This window comes from Rhinoraja longicauda, chromosome 11, assembly GCF_053455715.1.
Source record: "Rhinoraja longicauda isolate Sanriku21f chromosome 11, sRhiLon1.1, whole genome shotgun sequence".
NCBI lineage: Eukaryota > Metazoa > Chordata > Chondrichthyes > Rajiformes > Arhynchobatidae > Rhinoraja > Rhinoraja longicauda.
This window is the reverse complement of record NC_135963.1, coordinates 14709124-14730820: the sequence shown is the minus strand read 5'-3', so window position 1 is coordinate 14730820 and position 21697 is coordinate 14709124. Positions and strand designations below refer to the sequence as shown.

The 21697-nt window shown below is 44.1% G+C and overlaps 1 protein-coding gene across 2 annotated transcripts in view; it reads right to left on the bottom strand.

Annotated features, from left to right (window-relative positions):
* Positions 1-9174: 9174 nt before the first annotated feature.
* tie1 (tyrosine kinase with immunoglobulin-like and EGF-like domains 1) overlaps positions 9175-21697 on the bottom strand; it is a 69109-nt gene continuing 56586 nt past the window's right edge. For both annotated transcript variants that reach the window (XM_078407922.1, XM_078407923.1), the window contains 5 exons: positions 21517-21587; positions 17808-17848; positions 16787-16883; positions 12038-12137; positions 9175-10262 (listed from right to left, as the gene is read on the bottom strand). In XM_078407922.1, coding sequence (XP_078264048.1) covers positions 10191-10262; positions 12038-12137; positions 16787-16883; positions 17808-17848; positions 21517-21587 — 381 coding nt within the window. In that variant the 3' untranslated portion in view covers positions 9175-10190. The remainder of the gene's footprint in view (positions 10263-12037; positions 12138-16786; positions 16884-17807; positions 17849-21516; positions 21588-21697) is intronic.

The window sequence follows — 21697 nt, the reverse complement described above, 5'->3', positions numbered from 1 at the left end:
GATCCCTTTAGCCACAAGGGCCACATCTAACTCCCTCTTAAATATAGCCAATGAACTGCCCTCAACTACCTTCTGTGGCAGAGAATTCCACAGATTCACCACTCTCTGTGTGAAAAAAAACGTTCTCATCTCGGTCCTAAAAGACTTCCCCCTTATCCTTAAACTGTGACCCCTTGTTCTGGACTTCCCCAACATCGGGAACAATCTTCTTGCATCTGGCCTGTCCAACCTCTTAAGAATTTTGTAAGTTCTCGTCGGAGAGAGGAGGAGAACTTTTTCAAAGTGGGCATACCTTGAGGAGATTTCGCAGTGGAGCAAACAAAATGTGTAGGAAGGAACTGCAGGTGCTAGTTTAAACCGAAGATAAAGCAAGCTCTCCACTCTGTCACGCAGGAGATTAGAAGGGGTCAGGAGAAAATAATTCAAGACCATTGTCAAAGCTCCCTTCAGAAACTGTAAACATCCTACCGACTCATGGGAATCCATTTACACCTCATGCTGCCTTGGCGAGGCCAGCAACATAATCAAGGATGCGTCGCACCCTGACCATTCAGTCTTTTTCCCTCTCCCATTAGGGAGAAGGGTACGGAAGTGTGAAAACGCACACTTCCAGATTCAGGGACAGTCTCTTCCCAGTTGCTATCACACAACTGAACCATCCTACCACAACCAGAGAGCAGGCCTGAACTACTATCTACCTCATCGGCGACCCTCGGACTATCTTTGATCGGACTTTACTGGCTTTACAACTTTACCTTGCACTAAACATTATTCTCTCATCCTGTATCTGTGCACTGCAAATGGCTCAATTGCAATCATGTATTGTCTTTCTGCTGGCTGGTTAGCATGCAACAAAAGCTTTTCACTGTACCTCGGTACACGTGACAATAAACTAAACTGAACTGAACTGAATCCCTGTCCCTGGCTCCTCAAACTGGATGAAAACTATCCAAGAAGAGTCTTGCATTATTTTTTCAATAGCATGCAAAAACCAAGTGTGCACAGCAGAGGAGTACATCAGCTCCAATGTTACCCAAACTTCTCTTGTACACCTCTGGTAGAGTCTGCTCATCCCACATTGGCCTAATCAGACTTGCCATAACCCACAGAGCTGGAGGAAAAGCTAAATTATCCTGAACCCTAAATGACTGTCTGAGAAGATAATCAGGTTAACACCCACAGCCTGAACAGTTCAAGTTAACAGTTGTCAATGCGGATTGCAAAATAATACCATGCCCCTGAAGCATAATCAGCCACATGTTCAGATTCAGATTCCAATCAGTTTAGTGTCATGTACATTAGGGTACAATGAAAGTTCCTATCACAGGAAGTTCACACAGTAAACAGTATACATACAGTAATGTATAATAATACAACAGTAAATGCAACAACGGGTGAAAAACAACAAAATGATGCAAGCTTTTAGTGCAAAAAGTACAATCATGGAATAAATAAATATAGTCAGGTAAAGAATAAGAGTATGTGGCAGCACTTCTGGGATTAGAGATGCAAAAGAGGTGACTGGTGCAGGAGTCTGATAACAGTGGGGAAGAGCTGTTCCTAAACCTGGTTGTCCTTTCAAGCTGCTATATCTTCTCCCAGGGCATCGGTAGTGTTGCTGCCTTACAGCGCTTGCAGCACCAGAGACCCTGGTTTGATCCTGACTACGGGTGCTGTCTGTACGGAGCTTGTACGTTCTCCCCATGGCCACGTGGGTTTTCGCCGAGATCTTTGGGTTTCCTCCCACACTCCAAAGACGTACAGGCATGTAGGTAAATTAGCTTGGTTAATGTAAAAATTGTCCTTAATGTGTGTAGGATAGTGTTAATATGCGGGGATCACTGGTCGACGTGGACTCGGTGGGCCGAAGGGCCTGTTTCCGCGCTGTATCTCTAAACTAAACTAAACTAAAAAGATAAAAGAGAAAAAATGGAATGACCAGGGTAGCAGACATCCTTGACGATACTTGAAGACTTCTTGATGCAAGGCACTGTGATGATGGACTGGATGAAAGGAGCTGATAAGCCTTTTAATGAACAGGGCTATTTTCACCACACGCTGCAGGCCCAGGTGGTCTAGAGCCGAGCAGTTGCCGTTGCAGGCAGAGATACACATGTCAAATTCTTTTTAGAGCAAGTAGGAAGAAGTTGCTGAGGTCGATTGACAGAATTTCCTCTGCGTGGAATGAGATTCCAGGCTGGGATGTCGAGCCAGGGACCTCCTGTTTAAAGCTGCAGTCGTCCGTTGAAAGGAGAAACCACATGGATTTAATGCAATTGATTCAGGATGACTCAGCGGCACATCTCGTGGCACACAGAGCTGCTCCCTCACAGCCTCAGAGACCTGGATTCAATCCAGTCCTCGGGAGCTGTCTGCATGGAGATTGCATGTCTTCCTTTGATCGTGTGGGTCACCTCCCACACCCAAGCACATGCAAGTTGATAAGTTAATTGCCTCTGGAAAATGATCCCCAGAGCGAGGGCGATTGGCAGAATCTGGGAGAACTTAATAAGAACATGAGAAGAGTAAAATTAAATGTGGTTAATGTGCGATTGGAGTAAATCGATTGTTGAAGGTCCATACAGACTTGGTGTTCGCATTCCGAAGAAGGGTCTCGACCCGAAAATGCCACCCATTCCTTCTCTCCAGAGACGCTGCCTGTCCAGCTGAGTTAATCCAGCATTTTGGTGTTAACATTCTGCAGAGTCATAAGGCAGTACAGTAGAGGAGTGGGAACTTTGGCCCACATTGTTCATGCTAGCCTTTTTGCCCATTTCCTGTAATCCTATTTTCCTACATTAGGTCTGTATTCTTCTATGCCTTGCCTGTTTAAGAGTCTGTCTAAATGTTTCACATATATAACAATTATATAGATATAACAATGAATGGAATCAAGGAATATGGGGAAAAAGCAGGAAAGGGGTGGAGGGGGGGGGGAGGGGGGAGAGGGGAGGGGGGGAGGAGAGGCTGCTGCACCAATACAGGAGAGGACGTGTTTTTTTCTTCACAAGATCCACCTGTGTTGCCAGTTTCAGCAAGCTGTGGACTTGAACCCCGTTCATCAACATTCCTTAACACCATTTACTTTACTAACTACTATTTACTGTACATGTCCTACCCTATTTGACTTCCCAATATGCCACGCTTTGCACTTGCCAGGATTAAATTCCACCCTAGTTGTAAATCTGTGGAATTCTCTGCCTCAGAAGGCACTGGAGGCCAATTCTCTGAATGCATTCAAGAAAGAGCTAGATAGAGCTCTTAAGGATAGCGGAGTCAGGGGGTATGGGGAGAAGGCAGGAACGGGGTACTGATTGAGAATGATCAGCCATGATCACATTGAATGGTGGTGCTGGCTCGAAGGGCCGAATGGCCTACTCCTGCACCTATTGTCTGTTGTCTATTGTCTATCCAGCTTTCCATCGCATCTAAATATATCCTACTGTAACTCAGCGGGACAGGCAGCATCTCTGGATTGAAGGAATGGGTGATATTTAGGGCTGTGGGGAGAATGTAGAAATTCCGTTCAGACACCATCTATCGTCGGGATCAAACCCGTGCCTCCGGCACTGCAAGCGCTGAAGGGCAGCAACTCTACCGCTGTGCCACCGTGCAGCCCAGGTAGTGGTGGAAGAAGGCTTTTCTTATTTGGAGTCTGTGACCAGAGGTGCACCACACGTTTTGGTGCGGGACCTTTATTGCTTGTCCCATAATGTCCCATAATTGCTTGACCCATTGCCCATCTGTTTAGTTTGCTCACCTTGGATCCTATGTAGCTTAACCTTCCGGACCAGCCTACCATTGAGGCTTTCACTGAGGTTCTGGCATACTCACCTATAAAGTCCGTGAAGATAAAAATTACTGTGGTCATTTATGGAAATATAATTCTCAAAACTATCCCTGGACTTACTTGGGGCTCTGAAGTTCGGCCTGCCCCTTTAAACGAAAGCATTGGGCTGAGGCTTATCTGCCACTCAGCCATGATGACAGGCTTGTGGAAATGGCCTCACTGATCAACAACTGGAGGAAGGAAACTGTCAGGAAGCAGACCATTAATCTCATAGCTGAACTTCAACTTTGTGTTGACAATTCAACGGTGAAGGAGGGGGAGGAACATAATTAAACAGTGCGAAGGTATTTATTCACAAAATGCTGGAGTAACTCAGCAGGTCAGGCAGCATCTCAGGAGAGAAGGAATGGGTGACGTTTCGGGTCGAGACCCTTCTTCAGACTGATTGCTGCAGCATTTTGTGAATAAATACCTTCGATTTGTACCAGCATCTGCAGTTATTTTCTTATACTAATTAAACAGTGCAACTCTCTCCATATCTTGCAGCTCATTCTGTCCTTTTATACTGCATGTTGACTATTTCCCATTAATGTCCATGCATCATCTCTCCTTGATGATAGGATCTTATAGAAACATATAAAATTCCCAAGGGAAACAGGCCATTGTAAGCTGTTTGTAGGGTGAAAATAAGAAGCTAGTGCGACTTGGGTGGGGGAGGGATAGAGAGAGAGGGAATGCCGGGGCTACCTGAAGTGAGAGAAATCAATATTCGTACCACTGGGCTGTAAGCTGCCCAAGCGAAATATCAGATGCTGTTCGTCCAATTTATGTTTAGCCTCACTCTGACAATGGAGACCGAAGACGGAAAGGTCTGTGTAGGAATGGGAAGGAGAATTAAAGTGTCCAGCAACCGGGAGATCAGTTTGGTTCACGCGGGCTGAGCGAAGGTGTCCCACAAAACGGTCGCCCAGTCTGCGTTTGGTCTCACCGATGTATAAGAGTCCACATCTTGAACAATGGATACAGTAGATGAGGTTGGAGGAGGTGCAAGTGAACCTCTGCCGAACTCGAAAGGACAGTCGGGAGTCCCTGGCAGGAAGGAGGGAAACCCACGCGGTCACAGGGAGAATGTGCAAACTCCGCACAGACAGCACACGAGGTCAGGATTGAACCCGGGTCTCTGGCACCGTGAGGCAGCACTGTGCCACCCGCTGTGATGTTGAGCTATTCGAGAGTTGAAGCTGCATTTGCCCAGGCAAGTGGTAGTTATTCCATCACAATACTGACTTGTGCCTGACAGATGGTAGAGAGGCTTTGGTACATTAAAGGATGAGCTGCTCATCCAAGGATGCCCAGTCTCTGACCTGCTTTTGTTGGCGTTACATTTATGTGGCTAGTGTAGGAGAGTTTCTGGTTGATGATGACACACCCTCCTGGAGATCTGTTGTGAGGGACTGTGTGATAATAAGGTCATTACAAATAGCTGGCTGGACTCCCTTGCTGGAGATGGTCTTTGTCTACCACTAGTGTGACATGAATGTTGCTTGTTGGTTATGAGCCATTAATATTATTTGCATACAAACATACAAATGTCTAAACTAACCACTCAGCCTCTTGTGCTTGTCCTAACATTGAGTAAGATTGTGGCCCATCAGATTCTAATCTCAACTCCACACTCCCATCTACTCATACCCTCTCTACTTAAGGGTGCGGCACGGTGGCGCAGCGGTAGAGTCGCTGCCTTACAGTGCTCGCAGCACCGGAGACCCGGTTCGATCCCGACTACGGGCGCTGTCTGTACGGAGTTTGTACGTTCTCCCCGTGACCAGCATGGGTTTCCTCCGAGATCTTCGGTTTCCTTCCACACTCCAAAAACGTACATGTTTCTATGTTAATTGGCTTGGTATAAGTGTAAATTGTCCCTTGTGTGTGTAGGATGGTGTTAATGTGTGGGGATCGTTGGTCGGCGCGGGCTCGGTGGGCCGAAGAGCCTGTTTCCGCACTGTATCTTTAAACTGAACTAAAATAAACTACTCATGGGACTTTTTCACCATTCCCACCCCCATCCTTTGCATATTAAAAAAAAACCTGCATCTGGGTCTTAACAATATTCAAAGTCACTCTCCTTTGAGGGAGTTCCAAAAACCTCTGAAGGAAAACAAATGTCTGTTTAAAATGAACAACACTTTATTTTTAAATATTGACCCATTCTAAATTCTACACCAGCAAAATATTTCTCTCCATATTTACCCTGTAACGACCCTCAGGTCCTGCCCGACCTACTGAATGTTTCTGACATTCTCTGCTTTCTACCTTCCTGGAGACCCTTGGACTATCTTTAATTGAACTTTACCTTGTACTGTTGGCTTGTCTAACCTCCACTCAGAATACAAACCATCCATTACAGATATTAATCTAATAAATCTTTTTTTACAAATGTCTCAACATCCTTCCTTGAAAGGACCAGAAGTACTGCAGGCAATACTGTGAATTAAAATGAATACTATTTTACATTTTTGTCTCTAATAACTGTCCTCGTTCATTTATATTAATTTATTAATCAGATAGCTCTGAAAGCATCATACCACTTAGACAATCTTCCTCGAACCTCATATTTGGTTAAAAAAAACATATTTCTGTCAAAGATATCCTATTTGTTCTCTCTGCCCCTCCCTCTCTCTGCCTGTTCTCACATTTTTCCATTCCTGATGAAGGTTTTATTGATTGAAAATGTTTTCGTAGTTTTCACCTTGTTTGACTCTGATGGATCTGAATCTATTCAACATCTCCTGCTTTCGTTCTTTTTACATCTAACTTTTTCTCAATTCTTGTCAAATATGTCCTTGATGATACTTTGTAAATGACCAAAAAAAATTAAATTAATAAAAACTATACATTGTACAAAGCAAGATTTCTTGTTGTGGCTTCCTCTGTAGAAACTGATGGAAGTTTCCTGACTGAGTGTCAACAACAGAGCAAACACTTGGGTGCATGCTTTCATTCTTAAAGTTAGATCAACCAATATTGCATATGCTACATTTCTCATGGAAGATTATCAACGTGAATCATTAATTCCCCTTCCGTATCTACCAATGTTGCCTGACCTGCTGAATGTTTGTGTCCACTGGGGATGGCTCAATTGTAATCACGTACAGTCATTCCGCTGACTGGTTAACGTGCAACGAAAGCCTTTCACTGTACCACAATACATGTGATATTAAACTAGACTAATTATTATGTGTTGGTTAGTTCATGTCCCAGTGAAAGAAACCAGACTGTTTAGCTCATCTCTGCAGCGTACTTCTCGGAAGCAAACTGAATCAAGGATATGGAGAGAAAGCAGGAACGGGGTACTGATTTTGGATGATCAGCCATGATCATATTGAATAGCGGTGCTGGCTTGAAGGCCTACTCCTGCACCTATTTTCTATGTTTCTATGTTTCTCAGTGCCTGCCGTACCTCATTAGAGATGAGCAGCACTCAAAAAAAAAATCCTACATTGAAAATTGAGAGTACCAGGGCAGCGTGAGGAACTGGACTTCAGCATCGACCACTTTAAGGTTGGAGTCCCTATTGTGCTCAGGTTGGTGGTTGGATGAGGCGTAGATTCACAGAGATTGTTTTCAGACTTCAATCCAAATATTGGATACGGATGGGGTTTAGCCGCACTGTCTGAAGTTCTGAAGTCACAACAAAGTGGCGTGACAAATATGCTGACCCTCACTGCGCGACCAGTCCCACACGTACTAAATGCCCCTGGGAAATGCATCCTGCGCACTGCCTTTCACTGAGGGGACTGGTCCGACATACACCGAATCCTGGTTCACCCACATTTGTCAGAACTGCCTTCTAGAGCGATAGGCTTGAGAAATAGTTCAAACCAAACCACTCAGACCTAAAGAGTGTGTGGGAACACAGGGTCCTGGGTGTATAAGTGCATAAATTGTTGAAAGTGGAAGGGTTAATAATGGGAGCATATAATGTGATTTATATACTTTAATAGACAATAGATTTATTGCTAAAGGGATCAGGGGGTATGGAGAGAAGGCAGGTACAGGTTACTGAGCTGGATGATCAGCCATGATCATATTGAATGGCGGTGCAGGCTCGAAGGGCCGAATGGCCTACTCCTGCACCTATTTTCTATGTTTCTATGTTTCTAGATGCAGGAGTAGGCCATTCGGCCCTTCGAGCCAGCACCGCCATTCAATGTGATCATGGCTGATCATTCTCAATCAGTACCCCGTTCCTGCCTTCTCCCCATAATCCCCTAATGTAAGGGCTAGACAGACTATGTCAGCTAAAATTGAGTTGTCAGACAAATTAGCAGCACCACATTTCAAACTCTGCTTAGGAAAACAAGTAGATGTTTTCGAAGAATGCTTAGGCTTACTCGAAGGGATCAGTAAATCACGAGGACACCTGCAAGGTCACTAAGATAAGCTTTGCCTTCCAAGGGACATCTGAGACTAGCTCAGTGTCTGATAGGACACACAACTCATGCCATTATGGTACCGAGGATAGCTAGTTTACCACATAGTCACCTGCTGTTCTAAGAGATAAAAATGATTACATAAGTGTATGCTTCCACCTTTAGAGCACATCTTCACCAGTGGGGGAGAGAGAGACAGAGAGACTGAGACAGAGACACAGAGAGAGACAGAGAGACAGAGTACCAGAGAGACAGAGAAACAGAGAAACAGAGAGACAGAGAAACAGAGAAACAGAGACAGAGAGAGACAGAGACATAGAGAGACAGTGATAGACAGACAGAGACTGAGAGACAAGGAGAGAGACAGAAAGAGAGGCAGAGAGGGAGACAGAGGGAGACAGAGAGGGAGACAGAGAGAGACAGAGAGAGACAGACACAGAGACAGACGCAGAGACAGACGCAGAGAGACAGACACAGAGAGACAGACACAGAGAGAGGCAGACACAGAGAAGCATGGGATCTATTATTTTTATATTGATACTGATATTTTATTAATGTCGTTATCCTAAATTCACATTTTTTGTCACAGATTTGTGAAGTACAATGGGACACGTTATAGGTGCAAGAAAAATAATTGCATTGTTGTAATTTTGCAGCAATGATTGCTCATGTCTGGAAATTAGTACCTGAAATGAAGGTGAGATAAAATGGAAGATAGACACAAAATGCTGGAGTAACTCAGCAGGACAGGCAGACCGAAGAAGGGTCTCGACCCGAAACGTCACCCGTTCCTTCTCTCCAGAGATGCTGCCTGTCCCGCTGAGCTACTCCAGCATTTAGGGTCTACCTTCGGTGTAAACCAGCATCTGCAGTTCCTTCCTAAATGTGAGATAAAATGGGTCAGAATCAAAGTCAAGTTAGGCAGATGATACGTTCCATGCAGATCATTTCGGACGATTGCATGAATGCATTTATTGAACATCAAGAAAAAATAATTTTGTTTACATTAAACCGAGATACAGACAATGGAAGCGGTGTCCGAACTTTGCAAAGTGTTATATCAGCTATAAGTAGTATTTATGCCAGATCCAAGGGTCAGCATAACGTGGAGAGACCAGGATACAGAGATTCTTGATGGCATGGACTTCAATGAACCACAGAACATGCTTCCTGTAATCTTCGGGACATTCAGTGGTAGAGGGGACCACGTGCTGCCACAATCATTGGCCCTGTGTCCAGCTGCTCTCAGCCAAGTGTCTGCTTTCAAGTTTGCTGTTGAATCAAACAACCCGCTTTCACACACGTACCCAAGAAGTCCGATCCAGAATCGTCCACCGCGGCAGGTGTTGACTGAAACAGTTTCTCATGCAGGCACACAAAAAAACAATGTACACGTGGGCACCAAGCTATGGGCAATGTGCTCGTAGGGGGTTTATGCAGTAAGAAATACTCAGTATATGCTTTGTGTGTATATACATGTCAGTACACAAACCAAGTGCGATGAAAGCATTGCTCCAGTTGTACAAGTTCCAATTGACTGATTCCGTCGCCACTGGTTCATTTAACTCAGACCTCGTTTGCCATGTTGCAAGGAGTTTGGGTCTCGAGAATCGTCCTGCGGCCAAGGGATATAAACATTACCATTTCCTCCGCTGATTTCCAAGTGCAACTGGGCAATGATCATACTCTGGAGATGGTAGGAAGACCCATATTCCACCCCCCAGAGTTGGACACAGTATTCCACACTACCATGGGATAATGCACAGGTCCCGGGCACGCTTTACAGTGCTGCGGCAATCAGCTTGTTTCATGGGTTATTCTGGCTTGTTTGCTCCTAGTGCAAGCAGTCAGCATCTTGGGACAGGTGGTGCAGTCACTGGAACCTGATCCCTTGGCTACAGGACTGACGAGTCATTAGCAGGAACTACATAAACATGGGCACTGCATAAGTTCGTACAAGCCCAGTGTCATACTTCTTCTGCTGTGGCATCGATTCCAGCATAGGTGAAGTTTTCAAACAAAGCCGTGTTGACGTAAGCCTGTGGAGAAATTAACAGATTGAAATAATCATTAAAGGGATTTTTTTTCCCCTTTCTCATCAGTTATCTTACCCATCCATTTTAAAGCACTGCTTAATTGCTGGTGATTGTGTTGGAGCCCAAGTAACAGTGGATGAAATGGGCTATTTGGCAAAGTAATGCATCACCGTCCACCAATGTCCATCAAGCGTCTTCACTTGACAGCCATAGATGCTTTGCTCTTCCCCAACTATCCTTAAGGCAACTGAAATATGCGTTCCTGCCACCTCCCCAGTTAAGATAAGTTTAGTTAGCCCCTATCAGGGATTTCTTGGTCAGTACAATTCAACACCCTGTGTAGGGAGGTACTGCCGATGCTGGTTTACAAAATACAGCAGATGCTGGTTTATGCTGATAAAGACGCAAAATGCTGGAGTAACTCAGCGGGACATGCAGCATCTCTGGAGAGAAAGAATGGATGACGTTTTGGGTCGAGGGTCCAAAGACTGGGTGACGTTCAGTCTGAAGAAGGGACTCAACCTAAAACATCACCCATTCCCCTCTCCAGAGATGCTGTCTGTCCCACTGAGTTACTCCAGCATTTTCTGCCTCTCTTCAATTCAACACCCTTGCCTCCTAGCACCATTCTAAGTTAGCTCACCTTGCCATCAGGTAAGCAATAAAATACTCAGTGCAGACTAAACCCTTTTTTTGCAAAGCATCTATTGCATAACTATATAATCTTTGTGAGTAAGGATGAGGTGTGGGCATGCTGGGAGAGGGTAGTATGATGGAGACGTGTCAGTTTTGGAATCTGCATTTGATTCCTCCCCAAATGGTTGAGATATGTTCTAATCAATAACAGTCCAATGCAAAGTAAAATTGACAGTTCTGTGCCAGTGTTTGCTTTGTCGTTACCTTTTCCTAGCTAACAATGATCTATTCTACATTTTCCTTGATCTCCATTTGCGTTATCTCGTTTTCACGCCTTACACTTCCTTATCTCTGTGCCTCTCCCCTGACCCAGTCTGAAGAAGGGTCTTGACCCAAAACGTCACCCATTCCTTCTCTCCAGAGATGCTGCCTGTCCTGCTCAGTTACTCCAGCATTTTGTGCCCAACTGACAGTTCTGGCCCTACCCTCGGGTATGGCGAGTTCCTACTAAAACAGACCCTTCAGTTGCTGTTCCCATTTCTTAGAACATGTCTGGCTGGCAGGAAAGGAACAATCCTCCCCCCAATCTTTTGTTGAGCAGGTAAAATCCCATGAACCTTAGAGCTTCTGGACAAGATGGCTGATGTGATGTGTCCTGTGTTCTTTTCTTTTTTTGCTGTGACTGCTGAAATTTCGTTCGGTGTTGTGCCGAGTGACAATAAAGTTTTGTTATGTTATGTTATGTTATGTACCACACACACACACACACACACATGCACACGGGATTCAATCCTCATGACACTTCAGGGATTTGATGCCTGACCCTTGCAATTCATTTAGTCTGCATTGAGGGAAAGCACATATCTTATGATCTCTGTACTTGCCACATTTTGAAAAATATTTTAAATATTCACCAAAAATCACTAAAGATAAAAGGAACTACCTGAAATGAAGGAACTATTTTAAAATAAAACTGTCAGGTCATACTCACAGAAAATCCATACGCTCATGAAGAAATGTTTAATTAAGTTTAGGTTTTATTCTGGTTCCACAACACCTTTTTGAGTCTGATCCTTCGAGTTACTGATACTTTGCTAATAATCCCAACAACTTTCCGTTCGGTTCCACGTCGGGTGAATTACCTTTCTTGCTTCCAGCATTCGGTTCAGTTGCACTGATATCTGAGTAAAGGTTGGTCGTTCATAGGGCCGATCCCTCCAGCACTGTCTCATGAATTCATAGCTGAGGGCATTTCAGGTAAAGAGAGATGAAAACTTTAGCAGATGACTTTTGAATGACATTAAACAAATATACGCGTTTTTCTCCTCCTACCCACAGCGACAGGAAAACAAATTTTCCTGTTTATTTAACTTTCGGCTGTCTACAAAAATGTGTGAAGTTGGAAACGTCGTGTTGAGATTTGATAAGGGATTTCCTATTAAAAACAAGGTGAAGAAAGGAGAAAGCAGCCTAATTCAACAGATTTTGTGTTTTATGAAAGTGAGGAAGAATTGTCTATTGTCTAATTCTTTCTCACAAAAAATGACAAAGTGCTCTGTCAAAAATGAAAAATCCTCCCAAATATGAGAACGTCTCACTGGACACTAGACACAATATTAGTTGTTGATCATCAATGATGTTGAGCACATCATTTCTTACTTGGAGTTTTATTCCTTGGACTGCAGGATGTTGAGGTGCTATCCGATGAAGGTGTATAGAGGTGCACAGGGTCTTTTACCCAGGGTAGGGGAATCAAAAAGAAGAGGACATGTGTTTATAGTGACAGGAGCAAGATTTCATACGAACCTGAGGAGCAACTTTTTCACAATGAGGGTGGTGGGTATATGGAACAAGCTGCCAGGGGAAATAGCTGAGGCTGTTATGATCACAGCATTTAAAAGACAATTGGACAGGTGCATGGATAGGAAAGGTTTCGAGGGATATGGACGAAATGTGGGGAAATGGGACAAGCTTAGATAATGAATCTTGGTTGGCATGGCTGAGTTGGGCCGAAGGACCTGTTTCCTTGCTGTTTGACTCTGATTCAAACACTCTATAATTAAGATTGGATGGCTGAGTGGTGTATTGGCATCTTCCTGTCATGTCTGTAGGTAAATATACCTGCAAAATGGTGCAAGGGGGAGTGATTCAAATTTTTAGGACATTGGAACCAGTTCTGGGAGAGGTGGGACCAGTACAAACAGGACGGTCTGCACCTGAGCTGGAATGGAACCAATGTCCTAGGGGGAGTGTTTGCTAGTGCTGTCGGGGAGGATTTAAACTAATGTGGCAGGGGGATGGGAGCTGGAGCAGAGAGACAGAGGGGTGTAAAATGAGGGTAGAAGCAACAGGTAACAAGGTAAAAAGTAAAAGTGGCAGGCAGACAAATCCAGGGCAAAAATCAAAAAGGGCCACTTTTCAACATAATCGTACAAGGGGTAAGAGAGTTGTTAAAACAAGCCTGAAGGCTTTGTGTCTCAATGCAAGGAGTATACGTAATAAGGTGGATGAATTAAATGTGGAGATAGTTATTAATGATTATGATATAGTTGGGATTACGGAGACATGGCTCCAGGGTGACTAAGGCTGGGAGCTCAACATCCAGGGATATTCTATATTCAGGCGGTATAGACAGAAAGGAAAAGGAGGTGGGGTAGCGTTACTGGTTAGAGAGGAGATTAAAGCAGTGGAAAAGAAGGACATTAGCTTGGAGGAAGTGGAATCGATATGGGTAGAGCTACGAAACACTAAGGGGCAGAAAACGCTAGTGGGAATTGTGTACAGGCCACCTAACAGCAGTAGGGAGGTTGGGGATGGCATCAAGCAGGAAATTAGAAATGCATGCACTAAAGGCGCAACAGTTATAATGGGTGACTTCAATCTACATATAGATTGGGTGAACCAAATTGGCAGGGGTGCTGAGGAAGAGGATTTCTTGGAATGTTTGAGAGATGGTTTTCTAAACCAACATGTCGAGGAACCAACGAGAGAACAGGCCATTCTAGACTGGGTATTGAGTAATGAGGAAGGGTTAGTTAGCAGTCTTGTTGTGCGAGGCCCCTTGGGCAAGAGTGATCATAATATGGTAGAGTTCTTCATTAGGATGGAGAGTGACAAAGTCGATACAGAAACAAGTGTTCTGAACTTAAAGAAAGGTAACTTTGAGGGTATGAGGCGTGAATTGTCCAAGATAGACTGGCGATTGATGCTGAAAGGGTTGACGGTGGACATGCAATGGAAGGCATTTAAAGGTCGCATGGATGAACTACAACAAGTGTTCATCCCAGTTTGGCAAAAGAACAAACCAGGAAAGGTAGTGCATCCGTGGCTAACAAGGGAAATCAAGGATAGTATTAAAACAAAAGATGAAGCATACAGATTAGCCAGAAAAAGTAGCATACCAGAGGACTGGGAGAAATTCAGAGTCCAGCAGAGGAGGACAAAGGGCTTAATTAGGAAAGGGAAAATAGATTATGAGGGAAAACTGGCAAGGAACATAAAAACAGACTGCAAAAGCTTTTATAGATATGTCAAGAGAAAAAGATTAGTTAAGGCAAATGTAGGTCCCTTGCAGTTGGAAACAGGTGAATTGATCATAGGGAACAAGGAGATGGCAGACCAATTGAACAAATACTTTGGTTCTGTCTTCACTAAGGAAGACATAAACCGTCTGCCGGAAATAGCGGGGGACCGGGGGTCTAAAGAGATGGAGGAACTGAGGGAAATCCAGGTTAGTCGGGAAGTGGTGTTAGGTAAATTAAATGGATTAAAGGCAGATAAATCCCCAGGGCCAGATAGGCTGCATCCCAGAGTGCTTAAGGAAGTAGCCTCAGAAATAGTGGATGCATTAGTGATAATTTTTCAAAACTCTTTAGATTCTGGAGTAGTTCCTGAGGACTGGAGGGTAGCTAATGTAACCTCACTTTTTAAAAAGGGAGGGAGAGAGAAAACGGGGAATTATAGACCAGTTAGCCTAACATCGGTAGTGGGGAAAATGCTAGAGTCAGTTATTAAAGATGTGATAGCATTACATTTGGAAAGTGGTGAAATCATCGGACAAAGTCAGCATGGATTTACCAAAGGCAAATCATGTCTGACGAATCTTATAGAATTTTTCGAGGATGTAACTAGTAGAGTGGATAAGGGAGAACCAGTCGATGTGTTATATCTGGACTTTCAGAAGGTCTTCGACAAGGTCCCACATAGGAGATTGGTGTACAAACTTAAAGCACATGGTATTGAGGGTTCAGTGTTGAGGTGGATAGAAAATTGGTTGGCGGACAGGAAGCAAAGAGTAGGAATAAACGGGTCCTTTTCGGAATGGCAGGCAGTGACTAGTGGGGTACCGCAAGGCTCAGTGCTGGGACCCCAGTTATTTACAGTGTATATTAATGATTTGGACGAGGGAATTGAATGCAACATCTCTAAGTTTGCGGATGACACGAAACTGGGTGGCAGTGTTAGCTGCGAGGAGGATGCTAGGAGGCTGCAGAGTGACTTGGATAGATTAGGCGAGTGGGCAAATGCATGGCAGATGCAATATAATGTGGATAAATGTGAGGTTATTCACTTTGGCGGCAAGAACAGGAAAGCAGAGTATTACCTGAATGGTGACCGATTGGGAGAAGGGGAGATGCAACGTGACCTGGGTGTCATGGTGCACCAGTCATTGAAAGCAAGCATGCAGGTGCAGCAGGCAGTGAAGAAAGCGAATGGTATGTTGGCATTCATAGCAAGAGGATTTGATTTAGGAGCAGGGAGGTTCTGCTGCAGTTGTACAGGGCCTTGGTGAGACCGCACCTGGAGTACTGTGTGCAGTTTTGGTCTCCTAACCTGAGGAAAGACGTTCTTGCCTTAGAGGGATTACAGAGAAGGTTCACCAGATTGATCCCTGGGATGGCGGGACTTACATATGAGGAAAGACTAGATAGACTAGGCTTGTACTCGCTGGAATTTAGAAGACTGAGGGGGGATCTTATAGAAACATATAAAATTCTTAAGCGGTTGGAGAGGCTAGATGCGGGAAGATTGTTCCCGATGTTGGGGGAGTCCAGAACCAGGGGTCACAGCTTAAGGATAAGGGAGAAGTCTTTTAGGACTGAGATGAGAAAACATTTCTTCACACAGAGAGTGGTGAGTCTGTGGAATTCTCTGCCACAGAAGGTAGTTGAGGCCAGTTCATTGGCTATATTTAAGAGGGAGTTAGATGTGGCCCTTTTTGCTAAAGGGATCAGGGGGTATGGAGAGAAGGCAGGTACAGGCTACTGAGCTGAATGATCAGCCATGATCATATTGAATGGCGGTGCAGGCTCGAAGGGCCGAATGGCCTACTCCTGCACCTATTTTCTATGTTTCTATGTTTCTATGAGATGAGAACGTTTTTTTTCACACAGAGAGTGGTGAATCTGTGGAATTCTCTGCCACAGAAGGTAGTTGAGGCCAGTTCATTGGCTATATTTAAGTGGGAGTTAGATGTGGCCGTTGTGGCTAAAGGGATCAGGGGGTATGGAGAGAAGGCAGGTACAGGATACTGAGTTGGATGATCAGCCATGATCATATTGAATGGCGGTGCAGGCTCGAAGGGCCGAATGGCCTACTCCTGCACCTATTTTCTATGTTTCTAAACTGGAAATTCTCACAGACGACTCTCAGTCGATGAATTACCTTTAACAGTAAAATATATTTTAGAATGAGAGTCGATCTGCACATGGAATGAAATGCTCAACAAGGTTAAAAGCAGAGATTGAGATGTTGGAATGGCAAAAGATCTTAGAGAACGACTCCACAATACGATTCCAGCTTCCACTGGGAGGGCCAGTGCAGGTGGTATGGCACCCAATCCATCTCCATGTCAGCCTTTCACATGAGGGGATCTGCAGGTAATTACTCACACTTCATCGTCACAGTTGAGGGGTTTCTCCATTCGGAAGCCCTGGGGCAACTTCTCATAAAGCTCAGCACATGTCATTCCACAGTACGGCGTTCCACCTAAAGACAATCGGACGCCAATGAATGGAAATGAAGAAATAAGGAGCTGCAGATGCTTGTTTACAGTAGAAGACAGAGAGTGCTAGAGTAACTCAATGGGTCAGGCAGCATCTCAGGAGAACATGGACAGGAAAGATTTCGGGTATTGCCTGACCCAAAACGTTGTCTATCCATGTTCTCCTGAGATGCTGCCTAATCCACTGAGCTGCTCTTGCACTCTGTGTCTTCTCTCGCCCATTAATGGAAGACGGAAAAAGAAACAGTGCTGTCCTTTGTAACATTAAGATATCTAAGTGGAAGATTGAGGTCCATAATACATACCACCGCCAAGTTCGAAAAGAAGTGAGAAGATTTTTCCAGAGTGATTGTTATGTTTCAACTAATTTCCAAGGCCATTATGACCATTGGGACACGTTTGATTTTGCCACATCTGAATTACGTGCAGGGAGATGAGATTAGTTTATCATAGCGTCATGTTCGGCACAGAAGTTATGGGCTCAAGGTTCCTTTGCTGTACTTTTCTATGTTCTATGCCTTGCTTTATGCATGATTCTTGGTCAAGTGACCTGGTGAAAACTGATCTTCGGGTTTGGCTACTCATCAATATTCCCAGGTAGGTTTCCACCGAATGACTGAGTTAGAATAATTCAGACAAGATCAGGTTTTACTAGACTTATACCAATGATTGGAGACAGTAACCCAGAGAACACAAGTTCAATTTTCATCATGGCAGGATGTAAAATGTAATCAGTTTAAATAAGAGTTTCATCTGCACCGATCCTTTAAAAATCAGCTAATGATATTATGAAGGGATTAGAATAGACTGAGGTACTGGAAAAAGATGGGATTTTGGAGAAACAATCACAAATGAATGGAAACCAAACCTTCAGTAGACTGCAGAATATCAGTGCTGTTGTTACTTACCGAGGCTGACAATCTCCCACAACAACACTCCAAACGACCAACTAAGGAACAGATAAAATTCACATGTAAACCATTTGCAACTTGATTGACATCAAATATAATTTGTAACTGTAATCCTAGAACCCACGCAGTAATCGGGACCTGTCTATGTAGAGAGTATGTAATTCCATAGGTCCATTTTTTTAATAAGCACCGATAACAGGGTTGGCTAATCTGATACTCACTGGCTATTGATGTCTTTAAGCAATAACTAAAGATTGACAAAAGGGAGTAATAATTTGACGGTTCCCTGCATTAATCATGCATGGACCATCTGAGGGATAGGTCTGAAAGTTCCACACCTAAAGATGTGGCAAAAAATTAATATTTTATACCTTGTTTAATAGTTTTCTCCCATGAAATATGCTTGGAGATTTGAAAAGCAGGTGACTTCGAAATGACTTATGACACTTGGGTATGGCACCAGGCAGCCATGGGTGGTACCATAGCAACATTATCACTCCTGTAGAATAGTCTTTCTACTAACCGGGCAGCACGTAACAAAAAACCCTTTTCACTGCTCTTTGGTGCATGTCACAATAAACTAAACTAAACTAAAATAGTTTACATAAAAGGACACAAAGTGCCGGAATAACTCAGCATCGCTGGAGGACAAGGATAGGTGACAGTTTCCAGTCGGGACTCTTCCACAGCCTGAGTCCGCTCCTGTGTCAGGGACTCCTGCACTTGCTTTCAACATAAGATTTATGGAACAAGCTGCCAGAGGAGGTAGTTGAGGCTGGGACTATCCCGACGTTGAATAAACAGTTAGGCAGGTACATGGACAGGACACGTTTGAAGGGATATGGACGAAGCACAGACAGGTGGGACTAGTGTAGCTGGGACATGTTGGCCAGTGTGGGCAAGTCGGGCTGAAGGGCCTGTTTCCACACTGTATCACTCTATGACTCTATGTGCCATCCCTTTACCCTTTGCCTATCTTTCCCAAATCTCCTGCGTTCAGCCTTTGCTTGAGCAGTTAATGGGCTTTGAACCTCCAAATTGCTTCTGAAACATTTTCACTTTACATCTCCGCGCAACCCGTCTCACATGATTTCAACGTTCCCTCCAAAGCAAATTTTAAAAAAAAAATCTGTATAGGAAGCAACAGCAATGCAGGAAGCATTTATTTTTGAGTAGCTGACCATCACACCAACGTGGTTGAATGAACACAAGCTGTTTCCTGAGGAAGGTTAATTTTAATTGCATGGTTCCAACTGAGCGCGTCGGTGAGCAGATACACATTTCCCTGAAAAACCAGAAGCTGCTCCACAGGATTGAGCAGTACACTGCACTGTCAGCATTTAACCACCAAGGTGTGTCAACCCTTTATGAGTGCATTGTGCTGAAACATGAAACTAAAGATAAATGTGAGGGGAATCGATCGCTCCATATACTCATGGGAAAAAGGTCTAGGACAAAATGGCATAAAGAGAGAAAATCTTGAACCAGGATGCTTCCAGCAACTTTTTGATTGTTCATAAGATCATAAGATCATACGTGTTGGAAAATAACTGCAGATGCTGGTTTAAATCGAAGGTAGACACAAAATGCTGGAGTAACTCAGCGGATCAGGCAACATCTCAGGAGAGAAGGAATGGGTGACGTTTCGGGTCGAGACCCTTCTTCAGTCTGAAGAAAGGTCTCGACCCGAAACGTCACCCGTTCCTTCTCTCCTGAGATGCTGCCTGACCCGCTGAGTTACTCCAGCATTTTGTGTCTACCATAAGATCATACGTGATAGGAGTAGAATTAGGCCATTCTGTACGTTTCAATGAAGTACCCCCCTCATTCTTCTAAACTCCAGCCATTACAGGCCCAGTGCCGTCAAATGCTTAGGTTAAGCTACTAATTTCTGGGATCATTCCTCAGATATGGATCATTCCTCAAAATATTGCTCACAGTATTCCAAATGCGGCCTGACCAGTGCCTTATAGAGCCTCACCAGAGTTGTCATCTTCTTGTATTTATACCACTTGGGCCACAGAAGGAGGCTATTCAGCCCAGCATGTCTATGTCATCTCCCAAGGGTCCTCTCCCCCTCTTCTCTTGTTTCCCTGCACCATTGCAGCCAATTCTTTCTAACACATGCCCTCAACTAGGGCGGCACGGTGGCGCAGCGGTAGAGTTGCTGCCTTACAGCGAATGCAGCGCCGGAGACTCAGGTTCGATCCTGACAACGGGTGCTGTACTGTGCGGAGTTTGTACGTTCTCCCCGTGACCTGCGTGGGTTTTCTCCGAGATCTTCGGTTTCCTCCCACACTCCAAAGACATACAGGTATGTAGGTTAATTGGCTGGGCAAATGTAAAAATTGTCCCTAGTGGGTGTAGGATAGTGTTAATGTGCGGGGATCGCTGGGCGGCGCGGACCCGGTGGGCCGAAGGGCCTGTTTCTGCGCTGTATCTCTAAATCTAAAAAAAATCTAAAACAACTCTTCTTTGATTCTTTTTTACATTAATCTACATGAAGAGGTAATTTATATTATGTCCTGCCTTTTTCCAGGGAAGTAGGCATCGAGATATGCTTTAATCTGCTGTTGCCAGGACAACCATCCTTGAAGCCAAGAATACATTTTTAAGAACTTTCAAACTTGAAGACTACAAGATGGCGCCCAGAATGTGTCGACTCATTTTTTGTCTTTTCATCTCTGGTCTTTGTCCAACCATTTGCCAATCAAGCCCCCTCCAACCCCAGCCTCCCCTCACCTGTATCCATCTATCACTTGCCAGGCATTGTCCTGCCCCCACCTCTCTTCCAAGTTTCACCGCCCCACTACAATCAGTCTGAAGAAGGGTCCTGACCCGAAGCGTCGCCTATCCATGTTCTCCAGAGATGCTATCTGACCTGTTGAGTTACTCTAGTACATGGTGTCTTTCCTGTCAAGTACACCTGGAGACATCATTGCCCTTTGCGAAGTATGTTATCTGCATTGGACATTTTATCTGTTTGGTTCGCTTTCCTGGAGAAAACCTTTCTATTCGTGGGAGACACCTTGGTCGTGTGCTCTGTTTGATGGAGCTCGTGGAGTCTCTGTGGACCCTGTGCTGTAGTGCACTCTTTCTTCTGAATCCCACTGTATATCGTCCATTGTTCCCAACTCACTGGCTGACACAATGCAATACACTGGCTGACACAGTAGTGGATACTCTAAGGAAGAACAGTTTTAGGCCAAGGATTGGTTTCGATAATCATTTTGTCGAAATAATAAAGGGAATTACTTGCGTAGATATAAAATAATCCGTAACTTTGTGAATGAGCATATAACAAAAATAAATTAAAATATTTAAAAAAGATAATGGGAAACCCTTTAGTAGTAATTGACTTCACAGTCAATAAATCTGTAACAAGGCTGCATTTTCAGCAATGTTGCAAGCATTTTTCAATCTAAAAGGGGTTTGAGAAATTGTCCATCGTACACTCTGATTTTCCTTCCTATGTGGGTTAATGTAAAAATGAATCTTGCGGTATACAGAAATGGGAAGTGTTAACTTCCCCTACAAGATTGCAACATTTCTTCCATATGTGTGTGCAAGCTATACATTTCCATAAGTCTAATGGAGTATGGTTACGCCCTGTCTTCCCAATGTGACATTTTCAGTTGCATGGGCACATTAATGAATGATCTACTGCAGTAAGCAGAGAAACATGCCCTTATCATCGATTACTCACACGTCGCTTTTTGTTGTATAGACACTGTAGTTCAAAGACTCGATTGCCATCCAGCGCACTGGGAGTCTCCCCTAAACAATGTGCAGAGGGAGATAGGTAAAGGCATCAATCAACAGGTTGAATGGAGAAAGTACAGGTCTCGTCCGAAAATACAATGAGAAAAATTGGCCCTTGTGTATGT